Source organism: Colius striatus, chromosome 5 (assembly GCF_028858725.1).
Source record: "Colius striatus isolate bColStr4 chromosome 5, bColStr4.1.hap1, whole genome shotgun sequence".
Lineage (NCBI taxonomy): Eukaryota > Metazoa > Chordata > Aves > Coliiformes > Coliidae > Colius > Colius striatus.
In genome coordinates, this window is record NC_084763.1 from 28,078,214 (window position 1) to 28,106,073 (window position 27,860).

The window sequence follows — 27,860 nt, forward strand, 5'->3', positions numbered from 1 at the left end:
TCTTAGAGGAACAAAACATATCTCTAATTATCCATGTAGTTACCAAGGCGATTACTGTGCAATGTTTAAAGAAAATTTTCAAACTTGTCAGCTAGGCTTTGTCCAATGAGAAGAGAACAGCAGAAACAGATTAGTTTGTTGAATAGAAAAAAAGACAGTTGAAGTCATAATGCTAGGCAAGAGCTGATTCTGAATTAAAGTACAGATTTCGTGTTTAATTTTAGGTGCAAATTGACGTAAATCAGTGGTAAGCTTATATAACTGTAACTTACATAAATGAGTAACTTACATAAGTGTAGCCACACTAAACATTAATTAAGCTTGAAAAAATGTATTCTCTCTCTCTACAGATGTTTTTTCTTTTTCACTTTGACAAAACAACATGTACCACATGGACTTCAAATTCATCTTTATATTTCAGCTCATTCTTTGGATAAGACAGCAAGGGAGACACCGTAGATGCATACGATGACTTAGCAACTCATGTTACTAAACCAGTAGTTAACTCAGTGCAAGACACTGGATACTGGGCAACACGAGAGTGACCTTTTTGTGAATTTGTTTTTATAGCACACGCATCTCAACTCTCCTGATCATTGTTAGTTTGTCTGCACAAAACTTGTACCTTCCCTTGATTTAAGAGGAAAAACACAAACTAAAGCAATGTCAAAGACTGAATCTGGAAGACAGCGGAGGAAGAAAGGATAAGCTATTCACTAGAAAATTCTCTTGGTATAGCTTAAACTGTATTTTCTTGAACTTGAGCCAGAATCAAGAATGGAACTTCAACCTTGAGGCTGTCACTCTCTAGGAGTGAAGCATGAGTCAGCTGTCAGTGTCTGCCAGGAGAAGGGAGAATCATCACATTGACGGGTATTTTTAAAAAATATCATAACAAGGTCTTGTCCTACTCAATAAAAGATGGAATGACAAGGAAAATAATTATCGCAGGTTGAAAAGGATAACAGTGGAAAATGTGTCTTTATAGGCTGTTTTCTCCATGCAGTCATAGAATCATAGAATGGTAGGGATTGAAAGGGACCTTTAGAGATCATCTAGTCCAACCACCCTGCAGAAGCAGTCCATACCTGTGAAGTGAACAAATAAATTCTCTGCACTAAAGATGCTTGTCTGAGTTATTTTAAGCAGCCGTTTTCCAGTACAGATTTGTCCGGGAAGGAGCTCAGAAATCTGGCCTCCCCATTAGTAGGAATTACTTACATGTTGCACTCATGCAGCTTCCTCAGGTAGGCAGGTTGTGCCTATATCTTCACCTTTCCCAGGACAAAGAAGAAAAGGAATTATCAATATGACCAAAGAAAGGCCATTTGGATTAGTCAAGCTGGTAAACTAATCAAAGAAAGTAAGAGTGGCAGCTTCTATACCAAGTAGTGTAAATAAGGAAATACTACACCAGCTAATTTCTCTCAAAAGTGACAAGAATATTATTTTATCACCAGGACAGGTAACATAAGTTTTATTTGTAAACCAAGGGAATTTTTACAATCAGAGAAAAAAATACTGTAACTAACACATTTAGGTTAAATGATAAGTATAATAGAGGGGTTTTTTTCCTAAAACAGAACTTTTTTTTCTATATTATAAAATTAGCTGCACAAAGAAAATAACCCAAAAATGAGCATGTATCTCTGACAGCAGACTTTTGGTTCCTGCATAGAGTTTTGATTGTTGCTCAACACTTCTTTGTCATTGTCTAGTTTATTATATCATTAATTCTATCTATCTTCATTTACCTGGAGATCCTTCTTTCAGAGACATTAGTGAGAACAGAAAAGCCAAACCATTCACAATGTAGTTATTCACTATTCACTCCACCAAGCAGTCACTCAAGGTTACTTATGTCAAGAGTGGTTACAATTGTTCCTACAGGGTTTGTGGGAGGCTTTGTGGGCAATAACAGCATCATTTCCTATGCTACAGGAAGTTCACACTGTAAGTGTGTGTATCACCATCCTGAATCTTCATTACATTCCTAACACAGAGCTACTACATCCATGGAGGAAACAGCTAGGAAGGGCTGTCAGTCACCATCACTCCCTCACTTTTCAGCTTAGAAAGCGCAGGGTGGGTTTCATTCCTTTGACCTGTGTGACAACTCACATGTTTCATGACAGATCCTACACACAACACGCAAACCAGTCCAAGTTGTCACCCGCTCTCCTCTTGTCTCCTAGCATCCACCCAGCTGGGCAAACACCGTCAGGCAAAGCTGGGAGCCCAGCTGCAGCAGCCAGCCTGCACAGAAACGCCACTCCCTCTGCAGAGGCATGGCTGAGACAGAGAAACACAAGCTTCATTTCCAGAACTTGTTTATCCTCCCAGGTTGGTTTACACAAAGCAGCCTGTGTCCCTTAATTCTTTTCCACAGATACAATAACCATTGAATGCACAGCAAGGCCTCACTCTGAGCAATGAACTGGATGTGTGACCAGCTTAGAGATCAAAGGTCTTACTGGGTATTTACAACACAAAGAGTAGGCAAACAATATGACAAGAATGATTGAGCATTCAAGAACCATTCCCTGCCCTTTCCTATGCTCTTTCCTACGCTCCTTCAAGTTCAGAATATTACAGGGTGAGGAAGGCAGCATATTCATCTGCTATAATCAGAGAAGAAAGAAACAAAGAACCAGGACACATACCAGGCACAGTAACAGGAGGTCTTACCATTTGCTAAAGACAACACATCTGTTGTCAATGGACAGATTCATTCAACTGTAAAGTCTCCCTCTACAGACATGACTTACAGGTTTGGAATGGATTCACCCATTAGGGGAGCAGGCATCAGCTGTGCTTTGGCATTTCTTCTCCAAGGTAGTGCACTGGTAGCAGTGTTGTCAGTGCTAAATGTTGGCTGTTTACCAGGATAAAAATAACCTCAGATGGATAGTCTTGACACCACTCTTCACAAAACAGGCAGAAAAGTCCACTAGGCTTTTAAATTTTGCAACAGTAAGCAGCAGTCTTAATGGACAGCAAGCATTTTAAATGGCCATGAAAGCAGCTTTGTTCCTGTTCCCAAATATTAACTGAAATAAAGGCCTGCTATGTCATTGCTTTGGCAAGACCTGTTGTCCTTTCTGCAGTCTGCATGTGTGTATTCAGACAGACGTTTAACAAAAATGTAGATTTGATAAGACAGACACAGCAATTTGAAATTCATAGAGCAGACTTTAGTGATATATGGAGATCTGGATTTATTAGAAACAGGAAAGATGACAGAAAAGAAAGTAAACAAGATTTAGAACAGGTCTGAGATTGAGGACAAACTACTTAAATCTAAACAGCCTATAAATAATTGCTTAATACCAAAGGAAGTTCTTTGAAACTTAAATTAGCAGCAGCTTGAGAAGAAGAAATCTTCTTGGATAAATATAGCACAAGTATATTGCATCTCTGAAACTGTTCTGGAGAGCATCAAGACAGTAAGGAATAGGAAGGCAGCCATTCACAATCAGACAGGTATTCTCTCCTTCAGTAGAAGTGCTTTGAAAGGGATTTGCATAGCAGGAACTCTCAACAGATTTGCTATCACTTAGCAAAACTTGCTGCAAGTAGAACATTTGCAACAGACACATTATCTGACCTAGGTCATCTCCTGATTAAACATACATACATTGGAAGGAGATTAGTCATTAAACTGAGTAGAAATACAAGCCAAGATACAGCTTACACAGAGAAACTATATCCAATTAGCTTTGCAAGTGAGCTGAAAGCAGGAATTAAGAGGAAGGTAGTTCCAGGACACTTCTGCCACCACGTCCGGTTCAGGATGCCTGAACTTATGCACACTCTGTCACATGTGTGACATATTTCCACATTCTGTGCTACATACATTTGAAATATATTTCAAATTATTATTATATATAAATGCATCATTATGGCCCCAATGGAATGAGTTGAGACTTCACTCTAAGCCAGTGCCTCAGTTCAAAGTGAGTCTCCAGAAACTGGACAGGAACCAGGACATAACTGAGAATTTACACATGATACATGGGCACACATCAGCTACCTTAACCTTAAAACCATGTCTGGCATAAGGGAAACTAACGTTGATATAGTCCTGGTGAAGGAAGAGGTATTCAGCAACACAACAAAGCTCACCCAGGAAGAAAGGGGAAGCTTTCCAATGATTGAAAGGGACAGCATAGAAATTAAGGCCCCTGGCTAAGCAGTTAACTGACAGCCCATAATTACGAAAACAATGCACTCCATCTGTTAAAATGACAGTACCAGCACTGCTATCTCCCAGATAACCACAGTGTGGCAACGGCCAAGTTTATGCTTTTGAGGATTAAAATATGTCACAGTATCATAGCATATAAGTTAAAACTTCTCAACCAAAAGCTTTCCAAACATTCATGTATTTATGCTGTGATCTGCTGATTCCTTCTCTGCTGTGTGCATTTTACGTCACTCTGCTGCAGCAGCTCTGGCATAGGTGACACCATCAATCTCATAATCTCATCAATCTCATAATCACTCTGGGTTCTCCTATTTCCATTTATGTTACTTCTCGTTTTGTTATTAGAATAGTACAGGTTTCTATATACTGATCTACATTAATAATTTTATATGTTTATAATTGTTGATTGTGTTTCTTTTTGTAAGTATAAGTAGTGGAAGCTCTTTAAAGGGAAAAAATGGACCCAAGTTGTAGATGTCATATTGAGATGCCCAACAAGAACTCTAGAATAAGTCAGGTTCACATCCAAACCAAACTCCTCTGAAAAAGTAAAAGGTGGGCAGTGATAAACATCTAACCCAAGTCAAAGTGTTTCTAATCAACAAGAACAGGGTGACCAAATAGAGAGCCCTAAGTAAATTCAATAATAGTAGGCACCACATGCAAAACTGGGCTGTGGATGCAAGTGCTGAGTCCAAATTGGCTCAGATTTTAGTGATGTGTTGTCCTGGATTGCAGGTTGAATGAATCACAATTTCACAAATTTGAATCTTTTGTTCTGATACTTCCAGAAGCCTCACTGCACGTGAAGGAGCATTTAAATTCTCTATTTTACTCCACAAGGTAAAATTCGACTCTCCAATTTTCTACCAAGAGTGGAAGACTCCTGCAAAGAGCTATTTATTTCACCCGTCACATTTTCCCCCACCATCTTCTTATGACTTAACATATTTCATCGAACCAGCTTCCCACCAGACTGTTTATCTGGCTAAAGCCTTTCTAAAATGTTGACATTGCAACTGATGCTTTCATTTAAAGGATTCTTCTCAATGCCAGCTCTTACTGGATCTCCACAAGCTAGAGGCAGCACAGGCGATTCTCTGCAACACAATGTCATATGGGGAAGCTAAAATAATAACTTTGTCTTAACAATTTTTATTCCTTTTACTTGAGAAACGTCTTACTTTTCAGTCCCAAACAGATTATTTTTTTCCAAAATGACAATTTGACAAAACAAACTCCTATTCCTTGATCAGGCACTCAAATATTAGGCGCAAAATCATTAGCACTTCCCAAAACACATCAATGATATCACTGTAAAGCTGTCATGCTTCAGACTGAAGTTCTACAGTATGAAGTAAGTAGTGGAAAGTTTCATTGGGAATTTTTTTAGAAGTAGAGGCTTTTTGTTTTTTTGTCAACAAATAACTGTCTGGTTCTCCAGTCTGCCCTTTCAAAAAGATTGCCTAAGTCATAGTTTTGACATCTCTACAACGGTTTGAATGAAGCAAAAAACAAATGAATGAATGAATGTGCCCTGAATCTGACTCCACTGTCATTTTAAAGTTGTACGGGAGGAAGCTATGAACAGGCCATGGGGCAGGGGTATCTTTACTAAAACAAAGAACTAGTGATGTTATTACAGCCTCAAAATATGCATTTATTTTCCAAAATATCAACACTAACACTAGCACCTGCAGTTCATGGGGAAATAAATATTGCTGGGTCTTTCATTAACGTCTTCAACATTGATTTAGCATGAATCAGAGAATAATGCCATCTTAAAAATGGAGAATGACACAACAAAACCGCAACACTGTAGGAGGTAGCTTTTATTTGCATTTAGCTTTACATTCAGTTCACTTCCTGTTAGTAAAATAGTAGTAACTTTCTTTGTACAACTTAGCTGCCAGCTATTGTTTAACCTTTACAATAAACCCAGCTTTAACTTCTAGCCATCTCAGATTTGCTGACTGAGAACTATATTCATGCATTAGGATGCCCTCTCCAGTATGTTCAGAAGGCAATACTGTCCTGCATAAAACACACAAGGAGAAAGAAAAAGGATATCCTCTTTCATGGACAGAAAAAATGTCTTTACCATTTGTTTACCCGCCATAACATTTAAACTCCTTTACTGTGACAAGCCACAGGGGCACTCGCTCGCTCTCCCCCCTCCTCTCCCCCACTCCCTTTCCTAATAAAACTAAAGGCAGCAAGACGACTATTTTATTCTTAATTAAACAAAGCCACTCCCCAATTGCCATGGTGCCACACAGCGGAGAGCCAACACCCAGGCCTGCTGCTATTTGCCAGCTCTGCAAGCCATTCCACGCAAGAGTCTGACAAGGCAAAATTCAGTGAAACAAAGAAAATGAAGGAGCATGATTTTCGTGCAACTGGCTAGAAGGCTTTACAGAATTCAGCTCCTGACATGATGTATCTTACACTTCCAATCAAAGCATTTATCAGGCAAGATTTCTGTATAAACCAGCTGGCAAAGAGAGGTGAATGAGTTTATTAGGCCAGCTGATCCAGTCAGAAAAAGCAAGGGATGTGAAGTTTGAGATTCACTTGACAAGGGCTGATGTTTTTCAGGCTCAAGTTCTCTAATTGACCATCACAGTAGCATTACTTTAGAAAAATGATCTTTTGACAAGTGGCAAAGTTGGAGATTGGCTTTAACCCAAATATTTTTAGAAATTGTGTTGAGATTTAATAGAGTTGCACAGGGAAGTTGGAAGCTTAAGCCTCTCCGCTTAGTATGAAGTAGATCACTGGATGAACTTACAGGTTTTTTTGCTCCCCACACAGGCAACAGGGAAAAAAACCCAAACATAGCAACATGGTGTGCTCTTATGAAGGCAAAATGCTGTAACTTTCCTGGAGGAGTTCCTGCTAATAGATTCATCTGATGGTTCTGCAGAGCAAAAGTAGCCATTCTGCTTTACATGAAATGTAGTAGTGACAGTAAGAAAACTTTATGATCCTGACATAAAAATAATATCTCTGGAATACTTTTCAATTTAAATCATGTGTACACACAAAACACCAGCTTCATTTCTCCACACTTTTGTGAATTTAACACTTCTTCCCTCACATGAACATCCTTCATCTTTTAACATGAACACCTTTTAAGAATTTTTAGTCTTTCAAGGCATATGTCAGTTATTAGGAAAATACTTGCTGAATTAAACTCTTTCTTCTTTCTCACTTCACAAATCAGAAGGAACGAAAAAGACATTGCTACACATGCAGCAAATGGTCCTCCCATTGACTTCAGCAGAGCACCTCACAACATACATAGTACAACATGTGCTTCACAGCACAGGCTCTAGCAGTCCAAGCTCATACAGGTAGATTCAAACAATATTGCAGCTTCCAGAAATTCTTACAGCTTGCACTGAAGTAGTGAAAGGTAGAGCCGCTTGCATTAGTTTTGTATTCCTACATTTCCAGTATTTAACTGAAAAAAATGGGTGGTTTTATTTCAAAACCAATCAGGCTGCCTCAGAGAGAGTTGGAAAATTCCTATTATGATGCACCCATGCTGAAGTTCCATTGACATAGCAGTGTCAATCACCAGAAGGATGGTGCAGTTCAAGATGCAGCTTGCTACAGCTTACATCAATTCTTAGGATTTTATGATGACTCTGATTAACCAGTTATAAGAATGTTATTTATTTTTGGGGCTAGACCAGGACTATAAAAGCAGAAAGTGGAGTTGATGCTGCATAACATGCATGAGATGAAATCAAGCAAACTAGATACTGACATATTGCACACATCAACCAGGAAGTCTGCAAGGAAATACAGGTGTGACAGTCTTATTGGTCAGTAGATAGAAGAAACCTACATATAATGAACACCTTTCATAAAATGATAAAGCCATCCTTAGTTGGACTCACTGCCTGGTTAGACTGTCATTTTTATTCTAAGAGAGGAGAGATGTTAAAGAGACCACGCCAAAGGTCCTGACTCCTAAGCACAGAGAACCGCTTCAAACATGCACAAGAGTGACATTTGCAACATCAAAGTGTTCACGGGAATCTCATCAAAAGCTGCAAATCATTTCTAGCTTTTAGATGACATATCTGCCTATTCCTTTCAGGATTTTAAAGCAGAAAGTGTAGGGAGGTAGAACAGATGGAGAAGCTTACCAGCTGTTTGCAGTTTATTAGTTGACCACCATATGAGACAAATGAAAGTAACCTCTATCACATAAACTTTTAATGACAATAACAGCCATGCTTCTATATCTATAGCCTATTGGCAAGTGGCACTCACATTGCTGCCCATTACTGAAGAGTATAGCATAGATTATTTGCTTCTCTCTAGGTAATTGACATCATTAACCTGCCCCTGCTATTCGTTACCTCAGCTTGTTTGGTGTTTTTGCTTGTTGGCAAGATATTTGACACTTAAAACTTATGGTCAGTGGAGGGAGCACCACTGCATACTGAATTAGCAGTTTGGATCTCAGCACTGCTAGCTAGTACATCAAAGTATCAGGCATTATGGCTTCACACTAACCAAGCAAAGATCAAGCACAGACACACATTTGCCTTGGTCTTTCTGCGCTGCTTATTTATATCAATCCCACCCATACCAGAAAGCAGACGGGCGCTACCAATTGGCCCAAGATTATTTCTGCCCAACAGCATCTGCAGACTGCTGGTTGCAGGCAGCACTCTGCCAGCTGCCTGTTTGTTCTGCATCTCCATCAGCTGCACAATATGAAATAGGAGCACAGAAACTGATGCACCAGCCTGTTGGTGTTTGTAATGACTCGATCCATTGAACTTGGAAAATGTGGCTAATAAAAGTAGGATAGCAACAGGTCTTTCAACAGAAAACAAGAAATAACACCTCACTTCACCTTTTATTTCCAGGTATGTTAAAAGCATAAGTGGCTCCTAACAGATCATTGACATTGCAACTCTAGTATGTGCATTTTTAACATACATATGATTCCTCATAATGTTTTAAGTGCTCCGCTTTCAGACCATGCTCCCATCCCCATCCTACATACCCAATTTTATTGGCACGTTAGACCACCTGTGACTTGACTATGGGGGAATTGCCTGCCTTCCAGTGAATGTCCAAGTGATACAGCTGGATAGAGGGAACAGCTGGATCCAAAAAAAAACCCACCCCACCTTGCCTAAGCTTGTTTTTATTTCAGCTGCTCTCAGTTGCCAGAATGGCTTTACAGGGAGGGAGGGAAGGGAAATGAGAGCTGACTGCTCTGTCCCAGCCTCTGAGTCTTTATGCTAAGCATAGATGAAACATATCTCAGCACTTGGACCACTATAAAATAAGTATTTGACAAGATTTGGAATAGCATTGCTTATGCCAACTACAAAACAAATGCAGCTTTAAAGGAGCACTGTGCAATTAAAAATCAAGATAGAGCCACGTAATCGCCATGTCACCAGCTGCACTTGAGCCAGCAGGAGAGTGGGAACATTCATTCCTCTATCAGCTCCCTGTGACTGATATTGATTATTTAGTGTCACCACCTGTGGGAGTGTGCTTACCATTTCCAGGCCATAACGTTCAAACAAGACTTCAAGTACACGTTGCCTTAAGTCATTCAAATTGGCTTAATTAGCCAGCTAATAGGGATACTACAATTGTTTTGTACAGTGCATGACCCATAAGGTGGTGAAACATGAGCACCTCATGGGTAAAAGTTAATAACCATTCATTACTGTTCTACCAATAATATCCTAATCTGTGACCACAGTATGGCATCTTTCTATTCATTTGGTTTTGATGTGGCAACAGGTCAGCGGTAAATGAGAGTGGGATTTGTCTGGGTTCAGTTATAAGTTCACCTTTCTACTATTTAATCTTTCTTTTGTACATGCTACACATGTAGAATCACAAAATAACAGAACTGATGAAATTGGAAGGCATCTCTGGAGATTGTCTCATCCAAGACTGCTGCTTAAATCAGGGTCACTGACAGCAGGTTGCTCTGGGCTGTATCCAGTTAGGCTTTGAATATGTCCAAGGATGCAGACTCCACAACTTTTCTGGGCAGCCTGTTCCAGTCTTCAGTCATCCTCACCAAAAAACAAAAAAACAAAAAACCCATCAAAACAGTTTTGTCTTACATTTGCACAGAATCTCCTGAATTTCAGTTTGAGCACATTGCTTCTCGTCGCTTGATGTCACAGAGAAGACTCTGGCTCTCTCTACACTACTAGCAACTGACCTTCAGCTTGTGTATCACCAGTCACAACCCTCTGACCCTGGTAGTTTTCAGTCCCTCTTGCTCTCCTTTTAGTTCACATTTTATCAGTTTTCCTGTATGGAGATTACGGGAGACATATCTTCTCTCATCCAAGGTCAATGCATTGTGGTATGTTCCTCCATCAAGAACACAGCTCAGTTCCTTCACAACAGATGGTCTTTGAGAAGCCAACCATCCTGTGCCATCTTACTGTACAAACACTCCTTATCAAGATACCAGAGTAGTGTACTAGTAAGGTCTGCTAAGAGATTATTAGCAGTAAAATGTTATTCTTCAAAGAAATAGAGGGGAAGTGTCACCCCTGTGAGATGGGCTGTTTTTACAGTAAGCAGGGTTTAGGCAGGAGGAAAAATGACAATCCAGCAAAATTTTATACTCACACAATCAGAGGATGCAAAAAGAGAACAAATTCTGACCTGGGACTATTTTGGGCTTTGTTAACTCTACAGAGATTTTTAAAGGTGACCTTGGCCAATACCTCATAAAGGTATACAACTTTAACATTTCTGTTATATTGCCATACAAGAGATTATTTTAGGAGCCAGAATATCAGTGTAGTATAGAATATAGGCCACCTAAAGGTAAAAACCTAAGAAAAATGTTAAGTTTGGGCACTGTACAACAGTATGGCCTTATTCAATGGGAAGACCAACCAGTAGTCTATAATTTGTCAGTAATATAACTATGTAAGAAAAGGAACTATACAATGTCAATATTTGCAGACAAGAGTTGTAGTGAAGCACATTCAGTGATCTGCACCAGGAAGTACCTCATACCATGAACAAGCTGGAACTGGCTGCTGTGCAATGTCAAAGTTTGTTTTATAAAGGTTAAAGAGTTCAAGGTCAGGCACAAGATGGAGGTATTCTTCCTAATCCTGTCCACCTGCCTCATCACTGAATAACAACATTACAATTCAAACTTTGTTCAACAAACTCTTAGAGACCTGGCAGCACAGTTTTTTTCTCCACATATCTGGGTAACTTGTGCCAGTGCTACACTATCCTCCTCATGAAGATGATTTTCCTTGTGTCCGCTATGAATCTCTGAAGCCACAGTTCATGGTCCTCAAACTGCTGGAATAGTTTGGATCCTTCATGTTTGTAGCACCTGTTCAAGTAGTTCCAGGCTGCTATTATATAGTCTGTTACACTTCAACAGATTAGACAAGGTCAGCCACCTTATTGAATTCTAGTAGAGGAAGTCGGGGCATTAGACAGAAATTTAAGAGTACTGTAATTGGGGGAGGAGCGTGTGCAGAGGGGAGCAATTACACACCACATCATAACCCCTTACCCAAAAGAAAGACAAAGGGAGGGGGAAAAAAAAGGTAAGACAGTGAAAACAGAGGAGTTTATCACTGATCTGAAGATTCAGCTTCACAGTTTTGTGGCTGAGTTTGGATTAAATAAAAAGATTATACTCAGGATCTGGGAAATATGACTCAGGAAATGAATCTGCTAAATCCCAGGTTTAACCTTGACAAGGCAACTGGAATTGTCCAAGCAAAGACCCTCATCCAGTTCAGACTGAAGTAAAGGGAGAAAAGGTGGTACTGTGATGAGGACAGGGTGAGGACATGGTGGAATATCCAACACATGACAAGTGTGAAATCTGCTGTAGAAAGGCAGCTGAACCTCAAAGCTGGAGTCCCTTAAAACTGTGCAGTCTAGGGAACTGCACAAATACAAAAGCCAAGGCAGTGTCAAGAATTTGGGAGAAGACTTGAGGGTGCTGTGGCATGTGTGTTGGCATGTGCATCATGCCAACCAGAAGGTGCCAACACCACTAGAGTCTACACAGCTTGGAGAAAAAGACCAGTATCATAAGTAAAGAGGCAAACTATCTTGGACTTGATGCCCTTAAAGGTCTTTTACAACCAAAATAAATCTATGATTCTATATTGTCAGGATCAGGCTTTCTCTCACCAAATAGAAGTCCTACATAAGACGAAAACCTTGAGACTCCTTGGTGTAATAGATGATGACAGTTTCCTTACTATTGTGGAAAAGGGCAAGAGTAAGTAGATATACTATGGATGTTCAAATGACTTAATGATTTTAAAACATGTCATTCAGCAATGCTTTCAAGACATTCTGGAACTTCACAGCTCAAAACAGTGTATAATATAAGAACTGGTGACACGACAAATTCTCATCTTTATCTGAAGCTCTGTGAAAGATGCTCCATGCTTGCATTCTAACTCACCAATTTATAGCAAGTGGTGGTGATTCATACTATAAATGTGCATATGCAAGTCATAATTACTGTCTTCAAGATATCAAAATCACGATGGATTGACCATTTGTTTTGAAATCAGTGACTGAAGGGTCAGAATGTCACATTTTAAGTCCTAACCACCTCTTCTGCTATCCAATCTCAAATACATTACCGATAAAATGTAGGTTCATTGAATAATTATTTTTTTAAAAAAGGAAAGCATTAGTCTGACATGAAAATCATCATTCTTCAAGACAAATCATCAGATTTTTAGCTGAACTCCAGTTACCAACTTTAAGTGTTTGGCTGTAGAAATCTGCTGAACTTCTGACTTTCCAGCTCTGTACTGAAATGAGGCTTTGGACTGAATATAAAGTAGATAGGAGAACTACTGAACCACAGCCTTCCAAATCTCAGAAGAATGTCTGGACCTGGTTATAAGATACCAGGTCCTTCCTAGTCTCTCCTTTAGTAGTGCTCTCCATTTGCACGTGTTGCCAAATTTTCCTGAGCTAACGTGAGAAAAAATCATTTTCTTGCCTAACAAACCAACAGATAAGCTGGGCAGTAGGGTATCTGGGGTCTGGTACCTGCTCCAGCAGGTACTGTTATACAAAAAGAAACAGTCTTGACATGGGTGATGGGGAACATTGATCGTCATGCCATATCCCAATCCAGAGAACACCTACCTATAATCTTGAAGAGAAGGATTTGAATTATTTTGGGAGGGAGGGAGAGAAATAGACAGGACCTGCATCTGTCATAGGTGCCAGAGGTATCTCAGCTCCTCAATTTGGAGGTGAAAGGTTTTCTAGAAAACTTATCAGGCAAATTTAATCCAACCAGCTTTCAGATGGTAAAAAATTGCTATTTGGATCACGTGGGTAAAGCAGTGACAAAACAATTTTGACCATTTCTCAAATGAATTCTACTCCCAGTCACTTTGTCTTATGATATACTGTTGCTTTGACATCCCTGGAAGATCATTAGCTCCCAGACATGTCTGTGTCTGGTTTTGACTCAGAGCATTTCTAGTGTCCTACTGACTATATATTTCACCCATCACTTTTATTCCTCCAACAGAAACTTTTGGTATTTATTCTGAGTAGTAGATCACAACATTTAGAAGCATGTGTTTGTCATGAAATTAGGAGAAACTATGGAATTTCCCATGCTTCTGGGAAATTGACGATTACAAAACATGCAGAAATGAAGGGCTTCAGAAATGATGGAGAATGGCTTGGTGAGCGATTCTGTCAGCCAGCTCAGCACCTTCAAGGGTTGATGGTTTTACCATTGAAGACTGAGGCAAAGAAGGCATTAAGTACTTCAGTCTTTTCCTCATCCTTGGTCACTAAGCTTCCCCATGTCCATTAAAGAATGAAGTTTACCTTTAGCCCTGCTTCTGTTGCTAACATACAGAAACTTTTCCTATTGTTTTTTACAGCAGTGGCAAGTTTAAGTTCTAACTGTGCCTTAGCTCTTCTAATGTTCTCCCCGCATAACTTTACAGCCTTCTTGTAGTCCTCCAGAGCTGCCTAACACTTCTTCCATACACTCTTTTTTATCCTGAGCTCCAGCAGAAGCTCCCTGTTCAGCCAGGAGGGTCTTCTGCCCCCTCCACCTCATCTTTTTGCACATAAGGACAACTTGGTCCGGCACCTTTAAGATTTCCTTCTTGAAGAATGTCTAGCCTTCCTGGACTCTTTTGCTCTTCAGGATTGCCTCCCAAAGTGGCCAGAAGCTAACTCAGTGGGTGTGAACAATCTCAGGATCTAAGCAGCCAGCTATGCAAAAGGTTGAGCTCTTTCTTCGTCAGCAAGGCACAAGGACAGTTTAGTGACATATTCAACTAACTCTGTTGAGAGCACTGGCTTTGAGCTGACAGGGAAGTCCCTGTGAGCTGCTGTGTTTCAATCACTAAGTTTCTTACAGAGCAGCACAAAGCTATGTAGAAATAGGTTAAGGTAAATGCATCTCCTGAAAACAGGAGAGAGCAAAGGTGCAAATTAAATGGAAATATATCTAAGCTAGGAGACAAAGAGGGGGTGGAGGCTTAGTTTTGAAAATGCATTTTTAGACAAAATTCAATTTAAAAAAAAAGTATGAGTGAGAGCCTACCTGCTTATTATCCCTTCACAGAATCACTCAGCAACCAAGACTTCTGTTGCAGGATTCAAAACTATCAAATGCTATTAGATGTGACCTCAGAAAATAGTAAAAAAGAGCATATTAAATTACGATTATGAATTGCCTAAGATGTCAGAAACAGGTACCTAATTTTTACTCATACATCTGCACTGAAGTGGGTTAAGGATGTAACCTGTTTGTCCAAACTGAGTGCTCACATGTCCAAATACAGATCTCAGAAACTTATTTGGCATATGTTTTAGACCAAAATCTGGATAGATGTTATTTGAAGCTAACAAAATACATCTTGGAATCTCCAGGGAGAAGTGCTGGAGGGGGAGCAGAGATTGGTATGCAATTTCTTTTGTTTAATTTCTTTATCAGAGTATAGATGACATGAAACACATACAGAGGGGAGTTAAAATTACTGTCTTCCTGGGAGGTTTGGTTCACTAACAATGGATGTAGCGCACCTGGACTTTATTAAAGCCTTTACCACTGTTCCCCATAGCATCCTCCTTGAGAAACTGGCTGCCCATAACCATATACTGAGCCATGCACTCTTTGTTAGGTGGAAAATTGTCTGGACAGCTGGGCCCAGAGAGTGGTGGTAAATAGAGTTAAATCCATTTGGTGGCCAGTCACCAGTGGTGTTCCCTAGGGCTCAGTGGTGGGGACAGTTCTTTTCAATATCTTTATCAATAATCTGGATGAGATCAAATGCACTCTCAGCAACTTCATAGATGACACCAAGCTGGGCAGGTGTATATACCTGCTTGAGGGTAGGAAGGTTCTTCAGAGGGACCTGGACGGGATGGAGCAATGGGCTGAGGTTCAACAAGGCCAAGTGCCAGGTCCTGCACTTGAGCCACAACTACTCCAGGCAATGCTACAGGCTTAGGGCAGAGTGGCTGGAAAGCTGTCTGGTAGAAAAGGACCTGGTGATGTTAATTGACAGCCATCTCAACATGAGCCAGTAGTGTGTCCAGGTCAAGGCCAAGAAGGCCAATGGCATCCTGGCTTGTGTGAGAAATAACGCAACAAGCAGGACCAGAGAAGTGATTGTCCCCCTGTACTTGGCACTCGTGAGGCTGTATCTCAAATACTATGTTCAGTTTTGGGCCTCTCACTATCTATGGGTTGTCCACCATCTTGCTTCTGCAGTGCATTTTCCTAATTACTATTTACAAAAGATTAAAAAACAAAAAAAACCCTACGATCCAAAGCATTACATTCTTTTAATATTTGGGGGGAAATGGGTGCTGTTATCTGCCATCAAAAAGCACTGTGCTTTCAAACAGGAAAATCCATATCTGATGAATTTCATCTACTCAGCTCAGCAGCTAAGTGTTCACTGCCCATGAACATGTGATTTTAATCTCATTGAAGTATATGAGGCATGTGCTAAGGAGATCATACTGTAGTTTCAACATATATTGCTGAGGACAGAATCACACTGACCTCTGAGGAGGGACCACCTGCAGTCAGTGCAACACTAGGAATAGTCCTCCAGTCACCAGAAAATGTTTTGTTTTGCTAAGTGTTGTATGGTATTATATGTGTATCTGAAACCTAAAATGCTTGATTTTCATGTTATAGCTAAAAATAATTGTTTACATGACTAATTAAAGAAATCTTAATTCAGACCTCAGCTTATGAACACAGTTCATTTTTATAGCTTACAAATACATCTTTACAAACTTTTTTTAGGTTTTATTTTCCTACATAACGATATATGTGCATGTGTATACACACATATCTGTATAATGGGTATAGCTAATTATGTAATTAACACCTAAAATTAACATCTGAACTTCTGAGTCATCAATTTAACTTTTACAGAGGACTAAAAGAACAGCAACCCATATTAATTTCCCAACCAATGAAAAAAAGACAAATCACTCTTCAGGCAAATCAGGAGTCTTGATTTAAGCTTACCTGGACTTGGATCTTTGCCAATCTTTTAAAATCACCTTTCAAAAACTGTCCCAAAAATCTATAGAAATTGCTCTGCACTTTAGCTACAGCATCTGGCAAGAAACTATATTGTTACTTAATTACAAACTTAACTCTGATTGTTTTGGTGGAGAAAAAAATGGAAAATGTAGCTCTTTGGAAGTAGTATTCAAATTCAAAGCTTGTGGGTGGAGTTGGAGTGTGTGAAGGGGCATAAATAGGCAGTAAGAAGAGCACCATTCACACTGTAACTGGGAACACCTTCACACTGTGCCCAGCTTCTGGGAGAATAATCAAGGTAAGGCAAGGCATACTTACTGCTTTAGAATGTACCTGGGGGAGCTAGAAGCCTGGGTTGGCTGGGGTTCCCATCAATGTGAAGAAAAGACTGCAGCAAAGCAGGCACAGTTCAGCACAGCTCACTATGAGGAAAAAATGTGTAGAGAAATGTTGGCTTTGTGGGCTAAAAGAGCCCGGAGAGGGATTTTTTTCAGGGCTGAGAGGGGAGAACTTAGCAAAAATGCACATAGCCTTCCAGAGGCAAAGTTTTGAAAGAGCAGGTTTAATGCAACCACTGTCTTCAGTTTCTGTGTTCTGCATCAGCAACAGCATAAAATTTGCCTGGTCTTTGATTTCCTGGTTGTTCCACACCTTCTTTTGTCTTTAGCCTTTTTTCTTTCTTTCTTTTTCTTAAAGAGAATTACTTCCACTGTACAGCTCTAGCCAAAACAGTTCTTAAGGCAACTCTGAAAACCCACTGGGTTTAACTTTCTGCATTTTTTTTTCCTTGCCAGCCAGACTTTTCTTGAGGCAGAAAAGGTAGTGTGCTGCAAAAGTCATATTTCATGCTCTTGAAACTATTTTTTTTTTGTTTGTTTGAGGTGTATTAGAAATCCCAGTAGCAAAGAGCACTGTACTACTCCTAAAGTGTCCTCCTGCACTTCCTAACCAAAAAAAAAAAAAGCTTCTGTTACCCTGAAGTTTCACTTTCATTGTCTGATTTTTTTTTTTTTTAACTGTCAACCTGTTGTAACCTTTTGCATGAATTCTTTCATTTTCTGTATTGCTTTTGGAATATCTTAGACTTTCTTGCTCTACTTATTACATCGGTGTTCTAGTTTCTAGGAGGAAATTTCATGAAAAAACATAGTGTTTTAGCACTTCAAAGTCACATCTCAGCTGATAATGCTGAGGAGCTTCCTGTCAGATGTGTCATAGAATCATAGAATAGTAGGGGCTGGAAGGAACCTTTATAGATCATCTGGTCCCACCTCCATCTCCCTCCCCAGAGTCTGGCTCAGGAAAAGCCCTCTGCTTTGTGTTGCTTAAACAAGAAGGCTGTATTTCACTTCTTGTTCTACATAGCACCTCCTCCCCTTTCTTTTTGTTACAGATTCTCCTGGTTTTAATGATTAGTTGATACTTTCAAGGAAGAAGACAGAATCAGAAGTTTCAACAACAGCATTAAGCTGTGCCTATGCCAACTGGCTAACAAAACAAACAGTTTTGTTAGTCTAACAAGCCTAACAAAACATTTTGGCTTCTCGTTTGAGTTGGGTCCTGCAACAAAATGGAGAAAGAGTCAAGATAAGCTAAACTTTCAGTGCTTGCTGCTGGGTTACTGTAGCACTGGGAAACTGAGACTGAACTGTGAACTTACTAGGTCTTGCAAGTACTTTTGAAATTGCCAAAACTCAGTTGTTCTTTTTATATATATTGAATTTGGTCAGTAGAAGAGAGAAACTAACACATAAGTGTACATTTTAAAAGGACCACAGCTTAATGTCATGAGCAGAGCAGCAGAAAGCAGCCAGGTCCTCCATAGCAATTTGCTAAGCAGAGGCCAGGCTGCTTTGCTGTTGTTCCCCCAAGTGCAGGCCCCTGCCTGGAGCAGTTTGTTTCGGCTCTGACTCACCCTGCTGCATACTTATAACTTGACCTGCTGCTCTATCCATCCTTATCTGCTGGTGTGCCTCAAGGCAAGCACCAAGCCTAGGAGGCACTGACCAGGTGAAATTTCTCTCCTCTGTTCCAGGAGCAGCCATGGAGAAGAGTTACATATCCCTGTTCCTGCTTCTTGTTGCCCTCTCCTGTGCTCTGGCAAAGGATGTGGGCAAGAAGGACACAAAGGAGAGTGCTGCTAAGCCCAAACTGCCTCAGACACTCTCCAGAGGTAAGAAAACCAAACGCATAACTTAAAATTAAACCCCTGGAATCCACTTAAATGTTTATAAATTTGCTGGTCTGATAAATCCTAGCCCACTCCCCCCTCCCCTTTTACTCCTGACCTCACGCAAGGAAGGCAGGGTGCCTGCTAAAGGCCCTCACGTGGGCGGTCAGCGCGGGGCGCGAACCCGCGGCCCCCGGCCCCGCTGCTGACGGCGCCCGCGTGTCGCCCGTTGCCGCCCACAGGCTGGGGGGACCAGCTGATCTGGACGCAGACGTACGAGGAGGCGCTGTTCCGCGCCAGGCACAGGTACGGCGCCGCCCCGCCCCCGCGCCCTCTGCCGGCCGCCAGCCGCGCTAACCGCGCCCTCTCTCTTCCAGCAACAAGCCCATCATGATCATCCACCACTTGGAAGACTGCCCGCACAGCCAAGGTAACTCCTGGGCGCTGGGGAAGGCTAACAAACAAACAGAAATCACCTCATTTTCGGTTTCTGGGTGAAATGATGCTTAAGACAACGGCTCTGCTCGCTGAGTGAGCCTCAGTGAAGGGCTGAGTCGGACATGCACACAGAGCCTTCTGCAAGTTGCTGTCACACGTGGGTACGTTCCCATGTGCAGCAATAAATTAAACCGATAATCCAGTATTATACGATACAGAATGGTCACGGAAAGGAGTTTTTGAAACGCAGAGCAGGCTTTGATCTGTGGTGAAATATGGGTTCAGTTGAAGTTACAGTCAGCAAAAACCTATAGCAAGACCAGGAACAGTGAAAAACCCTAATTTATTGGAAAGTGTATTCAGCTCTCAATATCATTGATAAGCAAAACCAGATCTGGCCAGGGACTAAATCAAACCGGGCTGAAACTTGGCCTTTGCAGGACTTCTGGTAACTGGGACCCCTCTTTTCCCAGTGTTTCTGAATTTATATGAGGGCCCTTCTTTCTGCAAGCCGATCCACATGGCAAGACCTTTGCATCCATCCAGAAGGATCTTTGTACAAGCATTAAAATCCTTTCAAACAGTGCAGGCTGAAGTCCAACACAGTGTATTGTCAGTGTCTTAAGAACAGGAGCCAGAAACTGCAATAGTAGAATAGCAGGTTTGAAGGGTCAAATGCTGACACTCGGACAAATCTGAGAGCAAGCTGCACTATCTGAAGGGAGGGAGGACATTTTTGTACCATTATAACTACCCCTTACCAGAGAATATAAATGAGATTACCACTTTCCAGTGGAATTATCTTAAAATCCTCATTTGCTGTAACGAGGAATTCTCATTGTAAACTGGGAATTCTCATTTTGATTCTATCAGTGTGTTTGAATTTCAAGGACAACATATTTCAGGGATGTATTTTTAACCTTCATTGCCATTTGGTTCCACTCCAGCCCTCAAAAAGGTCTTTGCTGAACATAAAGATATACAGAAATTGGCTGAAAAATTCATTCTTCTGAACCTTGTGGTAAGTTTCCAGTTACACTTCATTAAGTGAAAGCAGTAAAGTTCTATTTTTAATTATGGTTTCTCTAGCTATAATTAGTCAGTTTAATAGCTAGGGTTGGCTAAGAAAAATAGCTAGTGGTGAAGCATAATAGATTTATTATTAAGTCTCTTTCATCTGTAGCCATCTTAACCTCAACATATGAGGGGAATTTAAAGTTTAATAATAACATTAACTGTTGTTATCAATTTGCAACTGCAGCTGTTAAAAGACTGCATCCCAGACAGTGAATTTCTTAAACTGAAAAATGTATTATTTTAGCTCTGCTTCATAAGACAAAATGTAGCTAATAATGTAGCTTGCCCTTCTGCAGTCTTGACTGGGAACCTTATCTGTTTTCTTTTAAGTATGAAACCACAGACAAGAATCTTTCACCTGATGGCCAGTATGTCCCTCGGATTTTGTTCATAGGTGAGTACCATGAGCATCAAAGCTGATGGTCTCAGACCAAAGCCCCTGCTGCATCATGCATCTAAAATCCTCAGGCTAATTCCATGAGAAAGATAAAATTTCTATTTGGTTTTGTTGGATGAAATTTCAAAGCAACCTCAGCCAGGTCATTAGCATCACAGTCCAGCATTCCTTCCTCCCTTGCTAACTCCATGAATGATGTCACTGAAATGACCTGATGCCACAGTTGCTGGAGTGGGGAAGCACTGGCACAGCCTTGTGCATCCTCCTATCTCTAGACATACTGTAAACCTGTCAGGTTTCTGTTCATAACACAGTCTGACATCCCAGGAACAGCCGTGAACCCAGACGTTTCTGGGACAAGTTTTTGAAGCTTAGTAATTCCTTCTGTGCTCCCCTCAGCTGCACAACCCTTGCCTAAGCATTTGCATTTTGGAGAGCTATCAGTGGCTATGCATGCATCCAGGTATCTTGTCTCCCAGAGAGACACATAACCTTTATATACTGTGCACACGTATCATTAGCACCTACCTTGATAAATGTAGGTGATAAATGTGCCTTGATAAATGTAGGTCATTTTCAACAGACCAAAGCCACTGCCCTATTACTTCTGCCTTTTTTAATAAATTTGTAGCTGGAAAGCAGCCTTAATTGATAAAATTAACTCAGGTAATACGGAGTGGCACAGGGTGTAAGGCTGACCAACACTGATCAGAATTAAACCTAGGCCCTGCTCAATAAACCAGCAAATTCAACACTTAAAATTGAAATGTAACTATGTAGAACAACATCTTGGTAGTTAGTGGAGGCAGTTGTGTCTTGCAGAAACATTTAGAAAGGAATCAGAAATGCAGAAAGCTTTATTTCCTCCTGCTTCATACTTAGTCCCATGCTCTGCAACGTCTCTCATCATTTTTTTTCCAGATCCTTCCCTGACTGTGAGAGCAGACATTACTGGAAGATACTCAAACCGTCTCTATGCATATGAGCCCTCTGACATTTCATTGTGTAAGTAGTGTGTTCTGAAATGTTCTCAAAATATCCTGAGAGATTCTGAAAGCAGTCACCTTTTTTTTTTTCCCCCACACAACAAGGAATAACACCAGGCATTACAGAGTCTTGCAAACAGTACTTGCTGAAAGACGGGATTAAAATGAAATTGGATGCTAGACTTAAACTCAGTGAGGTGAAGAGAATAGATGGCAGAGCCCTGGAGCCTTACACATCCATCTGTTTCAAAAGCAAGTATGTGTCAGTAGGAACTTGCATAATTCAGCAGTGTTCACCATAAGTAATGGTGAGAATTCTTGCGCACAAGCCCCACCTGGCCAAGTCAAGAAACCTTCAGGGAGCAGGGAAGGGTCATGTTCCACAGCCCCCCCTCCCCAATGCACAGTTCCTGGCTCTATCCTGCCACTGCCCTTGTGCTCACAATAACAGACCCTTCTTCTCACCCACCCAAGTCAAACAGATGAGGTTCTCAAAATTATTAGAAGAGGCTGCAGGGAACAGTGCATCAGAATCTAAATAGCAGTAGGCATGTGAGCAAGCACTTTGGTAATCATGATGCTTTCTCTACAGTATTTGTAGTTGCTAGCAGAGGAAGTTGCAGCAAAACTAACACCTATGAATATTTCATTTCTAGTGTACTCAAATATGCAGAAAGCGCTGAAGCTCCTGAAGACTGAACTGTAAGGGGAAGACGGAAGCCCTTATATACTATGAAGTCTGATCTTCCATCTCTTCTCCACTCATTGGAACTGGTGAAGAGACTATTTAGAGTGATACTTAGTGATACGTAGTGGTGGTTTATATACACAAACACTACAGTTTTATGTTGGCACTTTTGTACTGGGCAGCATTTTTAAAAGTGGAAGGCTTTTAATTTAAGGCGTACAGAAGAATATGGTATTATCCAACTGTAAAAATGATTTTTTTAAAAAATAAATCCATTTCAAGTGTTTACATACAAAATATTGCTGTGATTTGCATTTTTTCCCTATCTTATTGTCTGGTTTAGGCCCATCAGGCAACAAAAGACCACCATTAACCTCAAGTACCAAAGAGGCTGAGGATTGCCAAAGGGCAGGGAGAGCTTAATTGCAGTGTAAGGTCCAGGACAAAACAGACCAGGCTACTCGGCTTGGGGAAGGAAACAGAAAATAATTTAATCCAACACCCACTAAAGCATAACCATAAAACCTCAAACATAACCAAAATAAAACAACACCGAGTAGCACAACAAGGCAGAGTCTGACCAGCCCTTTAAGACCTCCCTCTCCCTCCCCTCTTCCCAGGCTCAGAGTCCTGATCCCAGTGTTTTAACCTCCTCTCCCCACCTGAACTGCCCAAGGGGGTAGGGAGTGGGGGTTTCAGTCAGTCTATTCCCATAGCTTCTGCCATTTGTCCCTCCTCAGGGCAGGTGGGCTTTGCACCAGTCCTTCCTGCAAGTCCATGGGGTACCACACACACATACAACAGCCCTGCACAGGCTGCTCTGACATGCATTTATCCCAAAGGCTGCAGCTCCTCTCTGCCTCTTGTGTGGATCTACTCTGAGGCGCGCAGGCTCTCCAGCACGGCCTGTGCCATGGCCGCCTCTCCACACAGTCTCTTGCCCATCCAGGCTCACTCACACAGAGCTGCTGGTGGCTCTCAGTCCTGCCATGGCCCTGTATGGGTTGCAGGGGTGCAGCCTGCATTCTCACCATGGCTTGCAGAGGGATCTCTGGTCTCGTGCTCCTCCTTCCATCCTCCTTCTCTGACCATAGGGTCCACATGGTCACCTCCACCTTGTATCACTCTTACACCTCCTGCCAGCACTTCAAATTCCTGTCACTAAATAGTGACTGCAGAGGTGGCAGATTGGCCCAGCTGGGCTGGAGGTGGCTCTGAACCCAGGAGCCAGGGGAGAGTCCAAAAACTCTTTACCAGGTCTTCACTGCAACCCACTCCCCCTGTTACCAAGCAAAAGCTGCTCCTTGCTAAACCATGACACTTATTATGACCTTAGTAGAGTAAAACCACTGTGTTACATACCCAAGAGCACAGTGTGTGATTTCACATGTAAGCACTTTTGGCTCTCGTGAGTTAACCCTAACCAGCAGCTCAGCCCCACAGCTGCTTGCTTACTCCCCTCCAGAGACAGGGGTTGAGAATCAGAAGAAAGGAAACTAGTGGGTTGAGAAAAAAAGAGCTTAACATGCATGCATATAGGCAAAGTGAAACAAGGAACTTGTTCAATACTTTCCAGGTGCAGGCAGCTGCTCAGCCATGCCCAGGACAGCAGGGCTTCATCACATGTAACAATGACCTGGGAAACAAATGCCATTACTTAGAATGTTCCCCCACTGTCTTCTAGACCCAGCTTTAGGTACTGAGCATGACACCATATGGCCTGGGACATCCCTTATGTCAGCTGGGGTCAGCTCAGTTATCCTGGCTGTCTCTTCCAAGCTTCTCCTGCACCCCCAGCCACTTCACTGGTGGAGTGGTGTAAGAAACTGAAAAGACCTTGATTTGTCTGTAAGCATCAGCAGTAAAACATCCCTGTGTTATCAATACCACTTTGGTCACATATCCAAAGCATAGCACCAGACAAGCTACTATGAAGAAAATTAACTAGTACAGGAAAGGAGCATCTTATCTCCAGTTTCTGCAACTAGCTAAGCTCTGCATCACTCAGCCTGCTTTATCTCCATTTACTTTCCTGCAGCACCAGCCTCTGTCAAGCTCTCATTATCAGGCCTGTCTTTGCAGTTAGGTAAGAAGTGCAAACCTTTTACAGCAGCATACATGAGACTAGAGGATGGGATTGTTTACAGGTGTGGGGGAGAAATTTTGCCACTTTTTTTTTTTTTAAACTGGCTACATTCTAAAGTTATCCAAGGACAGCCTTACATTTTAAGACAAAAGCTGCTTCCTTTAAAAGATTCCCACTTAGATCAGAATTCAGTAAAGCCTTGAGATGATTCATAGCACTGATAAATAAGTATATTATCAGTTTCAAGACTGTACTATAGCCTGTGATTGCTTAATTTACAAGCCCAAAAGGGACAGAAGTCAGAGCTAAAAGAAATTCTGCAGCTGAACACCATGTGAGTACACACAGCTTTTAAGCAGCCCTTTCAAACCTCAAAATATATAAGAATTTGGCAACAGCACCAGGGGAAAACACTTTACTCAAGACTCCACCTCCATCACCTTCTCAATTTTATGGCAATTTCAGCCATTACTCCCACACTATTATTACCATGTTCACCATATCAGTTCAGATGCCACAAGAGGAATACACCTCAGGAGACAGGACTGTGAATAGAAGCAAGGGTTTCGGGTGTAAGGGGATTTCTTAGCAAAATTAGAAGCACATCTTTGGCAGGCTATGTGAACCCTACCAGACAGAAAATCTGAAGTAGTGCCTGGAAATGGCTCCAGACATTTAGTTCAGTGTTCTTTCAGCAGCTAAGATGTTCCTTTCTACTGCAGCTTCCTTTAATTGTGATGAGGAAAACCTTTGCTCAAGCAGAAGACAAGAGGAAAAAGGACACAATAGGTGCTGAAATATTCTAGAAGCAGCTATCATCCACAAAAGCAAAAAAAAAAGTGGTTACATCACTGAGCAGAGGGAAAGCACAGAGAAAGGCTGGAGCAATTCGTTATCAAAATCATCTGTATCTACTTGACCCAAAGTACATTTGCTAGAGCTGTGTGTCTGACAAAGAGCACAAAAACTGCCCATGCCATCACATTCTAAAAGTCTGGGTTTATAACTCTATTGAAGTAGCATCACTGTATTAAGCAGATGTACTGACACTATGGGTAATATCCAGCAAATGGATACAGGGCATATTCTTCAAGACCCTAATAATGTGCTACAGATGCAAATATCCCAGATGGCTCAGCTTGCAAGTATCAAAAAATCAATTTTTAAAATAAATCTTATTTTGCACTCAAGGCCATGCTTTTGTAGTTTGTTTTTTATTTTAGCCAAATTTTGAAATATTTTCTTAATATATAAATGGTCAATTTAATTCTGCTCATTTCATCCCCTTATTTAGGTTTAGAGACATCATGCCAAGCCAATGTACCTATAAAAAACCCACCTTTTCCCCATTCTGGAAGACATGGGAAATAATTTCTGAAGTATATATTATGCTCAGTAACTTGAAGCACACAGGATGGATGCTGTTTCCATCCATCTCTGCATTCCAGTAGTATTCAGACAATTGTTAAATAATTAGGCCTAAAGACAATAATGCAAGCTAATAATAGCAACACACTCCTCCCTTAAACCTACAGGTTTTAAGGTGCATTTCTAGAGGCATCAATTCAAATTATGCAAGCTTTTTCTTTTTGTAAGGAATGGGTGTTTTCAGGTGAAAGGAGGCAGATGCTGTACACTCGTATCAGTATGGCAGTTAAGATCTGGAATCACTGTCTTAGATGCAGAATTCTATTTCAGTTTCTTATAGCCAGTTACTTTTACCTCCAATGGGAATTTCAAAGTTTGTGTTGGTTGGGTTTTTTTTTAAATCACGATCTTGGAGAGACAAGGTATTATTAATAAGTGATAGAAAAACTTTTGATTTCTAAAATTCATGTGTTACAAGCCACGAGTTTCTGAAGTGGTAACATCTTCAGTGTTTTCTATGATGCACATTTATACTCCAATATCACCTACCACATTTGTGAGACCAGATCCACACAAAACTAAGTACTAAAAAACACTAGAAAATAAATCAAATTTGAAGTAGCAATGTGGTATTATTTTAAACTTCAACTACCCTCTCCATAAGACTCCTCCCTTTAATTTATGATGGTAAAACATACAGAGCCTGTTTAGGCTAGGAAAATTACTTGTTGGTAACAACAGCCACAAGATGATCATTGTCCTCTCAACATGTATGGAGAATGTGTGGTCAGTTGCTTAAAGAGAGCATTTGGGAGGGAAAAAAAAAAAGCTATGTACATTATAATTCTGTAATAATCTGAAGGCTCTTAAGGTCTTTCAGTACTTGAGTGGGCTCTTACACCAAACATACAAGTACCCTTCTCACCTTCAGAAGCAGTAATTCACAGGGTACACACCAGGAGATGGCGCTGACAACAGATGTTGAAGAATCAGCCACAGGTGAAAAGATGCTGTTTTTAGAAAACAGCTCTGCGTTCAGGTTCAACTCTTCCCGTTTAAAACGTCCAGACAATTCCTTCTTTATGAGCACCAGACACATGAAAATCTGAAAGTGTTGAAACACATGCCCCTAGAGAGCGTCTTTTTGCCCTCTCTGCAGGAGGCATCTAAGGAGGCATCTCTCCCTAGTAAAGGGAAACTATGAGAACCCACTGCTGCCTCTCCTCACTGTTCCTCCCACCTCACTCAGCTGCCATATTCTTTGAATGACGGCCTTAATACTCTTCCCCTTTTGTCCCTGCAGAGCTTTCTTTCAGGCTACAGCAGATGCCTACCACACCAGAAGGAGCAACTGAATGAAGGTGGAGAGCAGGTCTGCCTAATTCAGTAGTATTAGAACGAAATGAACACTATGCAGCTCAGGTTCTTGGATGCCTGATGTTTCAGTTGATGCATCACTTCTGTTACAGGTTGGAAGAGGAACCATACTTTCCTTCAGCTCAGACAATACTTACTAAATGGATAATGAATGTACCATTCTAACTTTTAATTATTTTCTTATTCAAAACAAACTACTGGAAAACACCACTTTTTTCCTTTTTTTACTCTTTTTTTTTTTCTTTCTTTCTTACATGTCATTCAGTCTCTCATGAAATCAAGAGTGTTAGCTGGATGACAGAGAAATATACACTGCTGAGTTACTACAACAATAATTTTACACCATCTGAAAAAAAAAAAAGAGCTGTACAACAACTTTCCAGACATCAAACTTCTTACATTAACGATGACAGACCACTATTGATTCTGATGTTGTGCAATTACCAAACTCCATTCACTTGTCAAAGAAAAAAAAAATTCAAGTTAATCATCTGCAGA

At 40.8% G+C, this 27,860-nt stretch overlaps 1 protein-coding gene across 1 annotated transcript; it reads left to right on the top strand.

Annotated features, from left to right (window-relative positions):
- The first annotated feature begins 16,995 nt into the window (after nucleotides 1-16,995).
- AGR2 (anterior gradient 2, protein disulphide isomerase family member) lies at nucleotides 16,996-22,828 on the top strand. The gene is made up of 8 exons (XM_061996767.1): nucleotides 16,996-17,073; nucleotides 18,811-18,948; nucleotides 19,188-19,251; nucleotides 19,323-19,375; nucleotides 20,331-20,404; nucleotides 20,791-20,854; nucleotides 21,779-21,862; nucleotides 22,500-22,828. The coding sequence occupies exons 2-8, from the start codon at nucleotides 18,819-18,821 to the stop codon at nucleotides 22,547-22,549; spliced, it is 519 nt and encodes a 172-aa protein (XP_061852751.1). The 5' UTR covers nucleotides 16,996-17,073; nucleotides 18,811-18,818; the 3' UTR covers nucleotides 22,550-22,828.
- The last annotated feature ends 5,032 nt before the right edge of the window (nucleotides 22,829-27,860 follow it).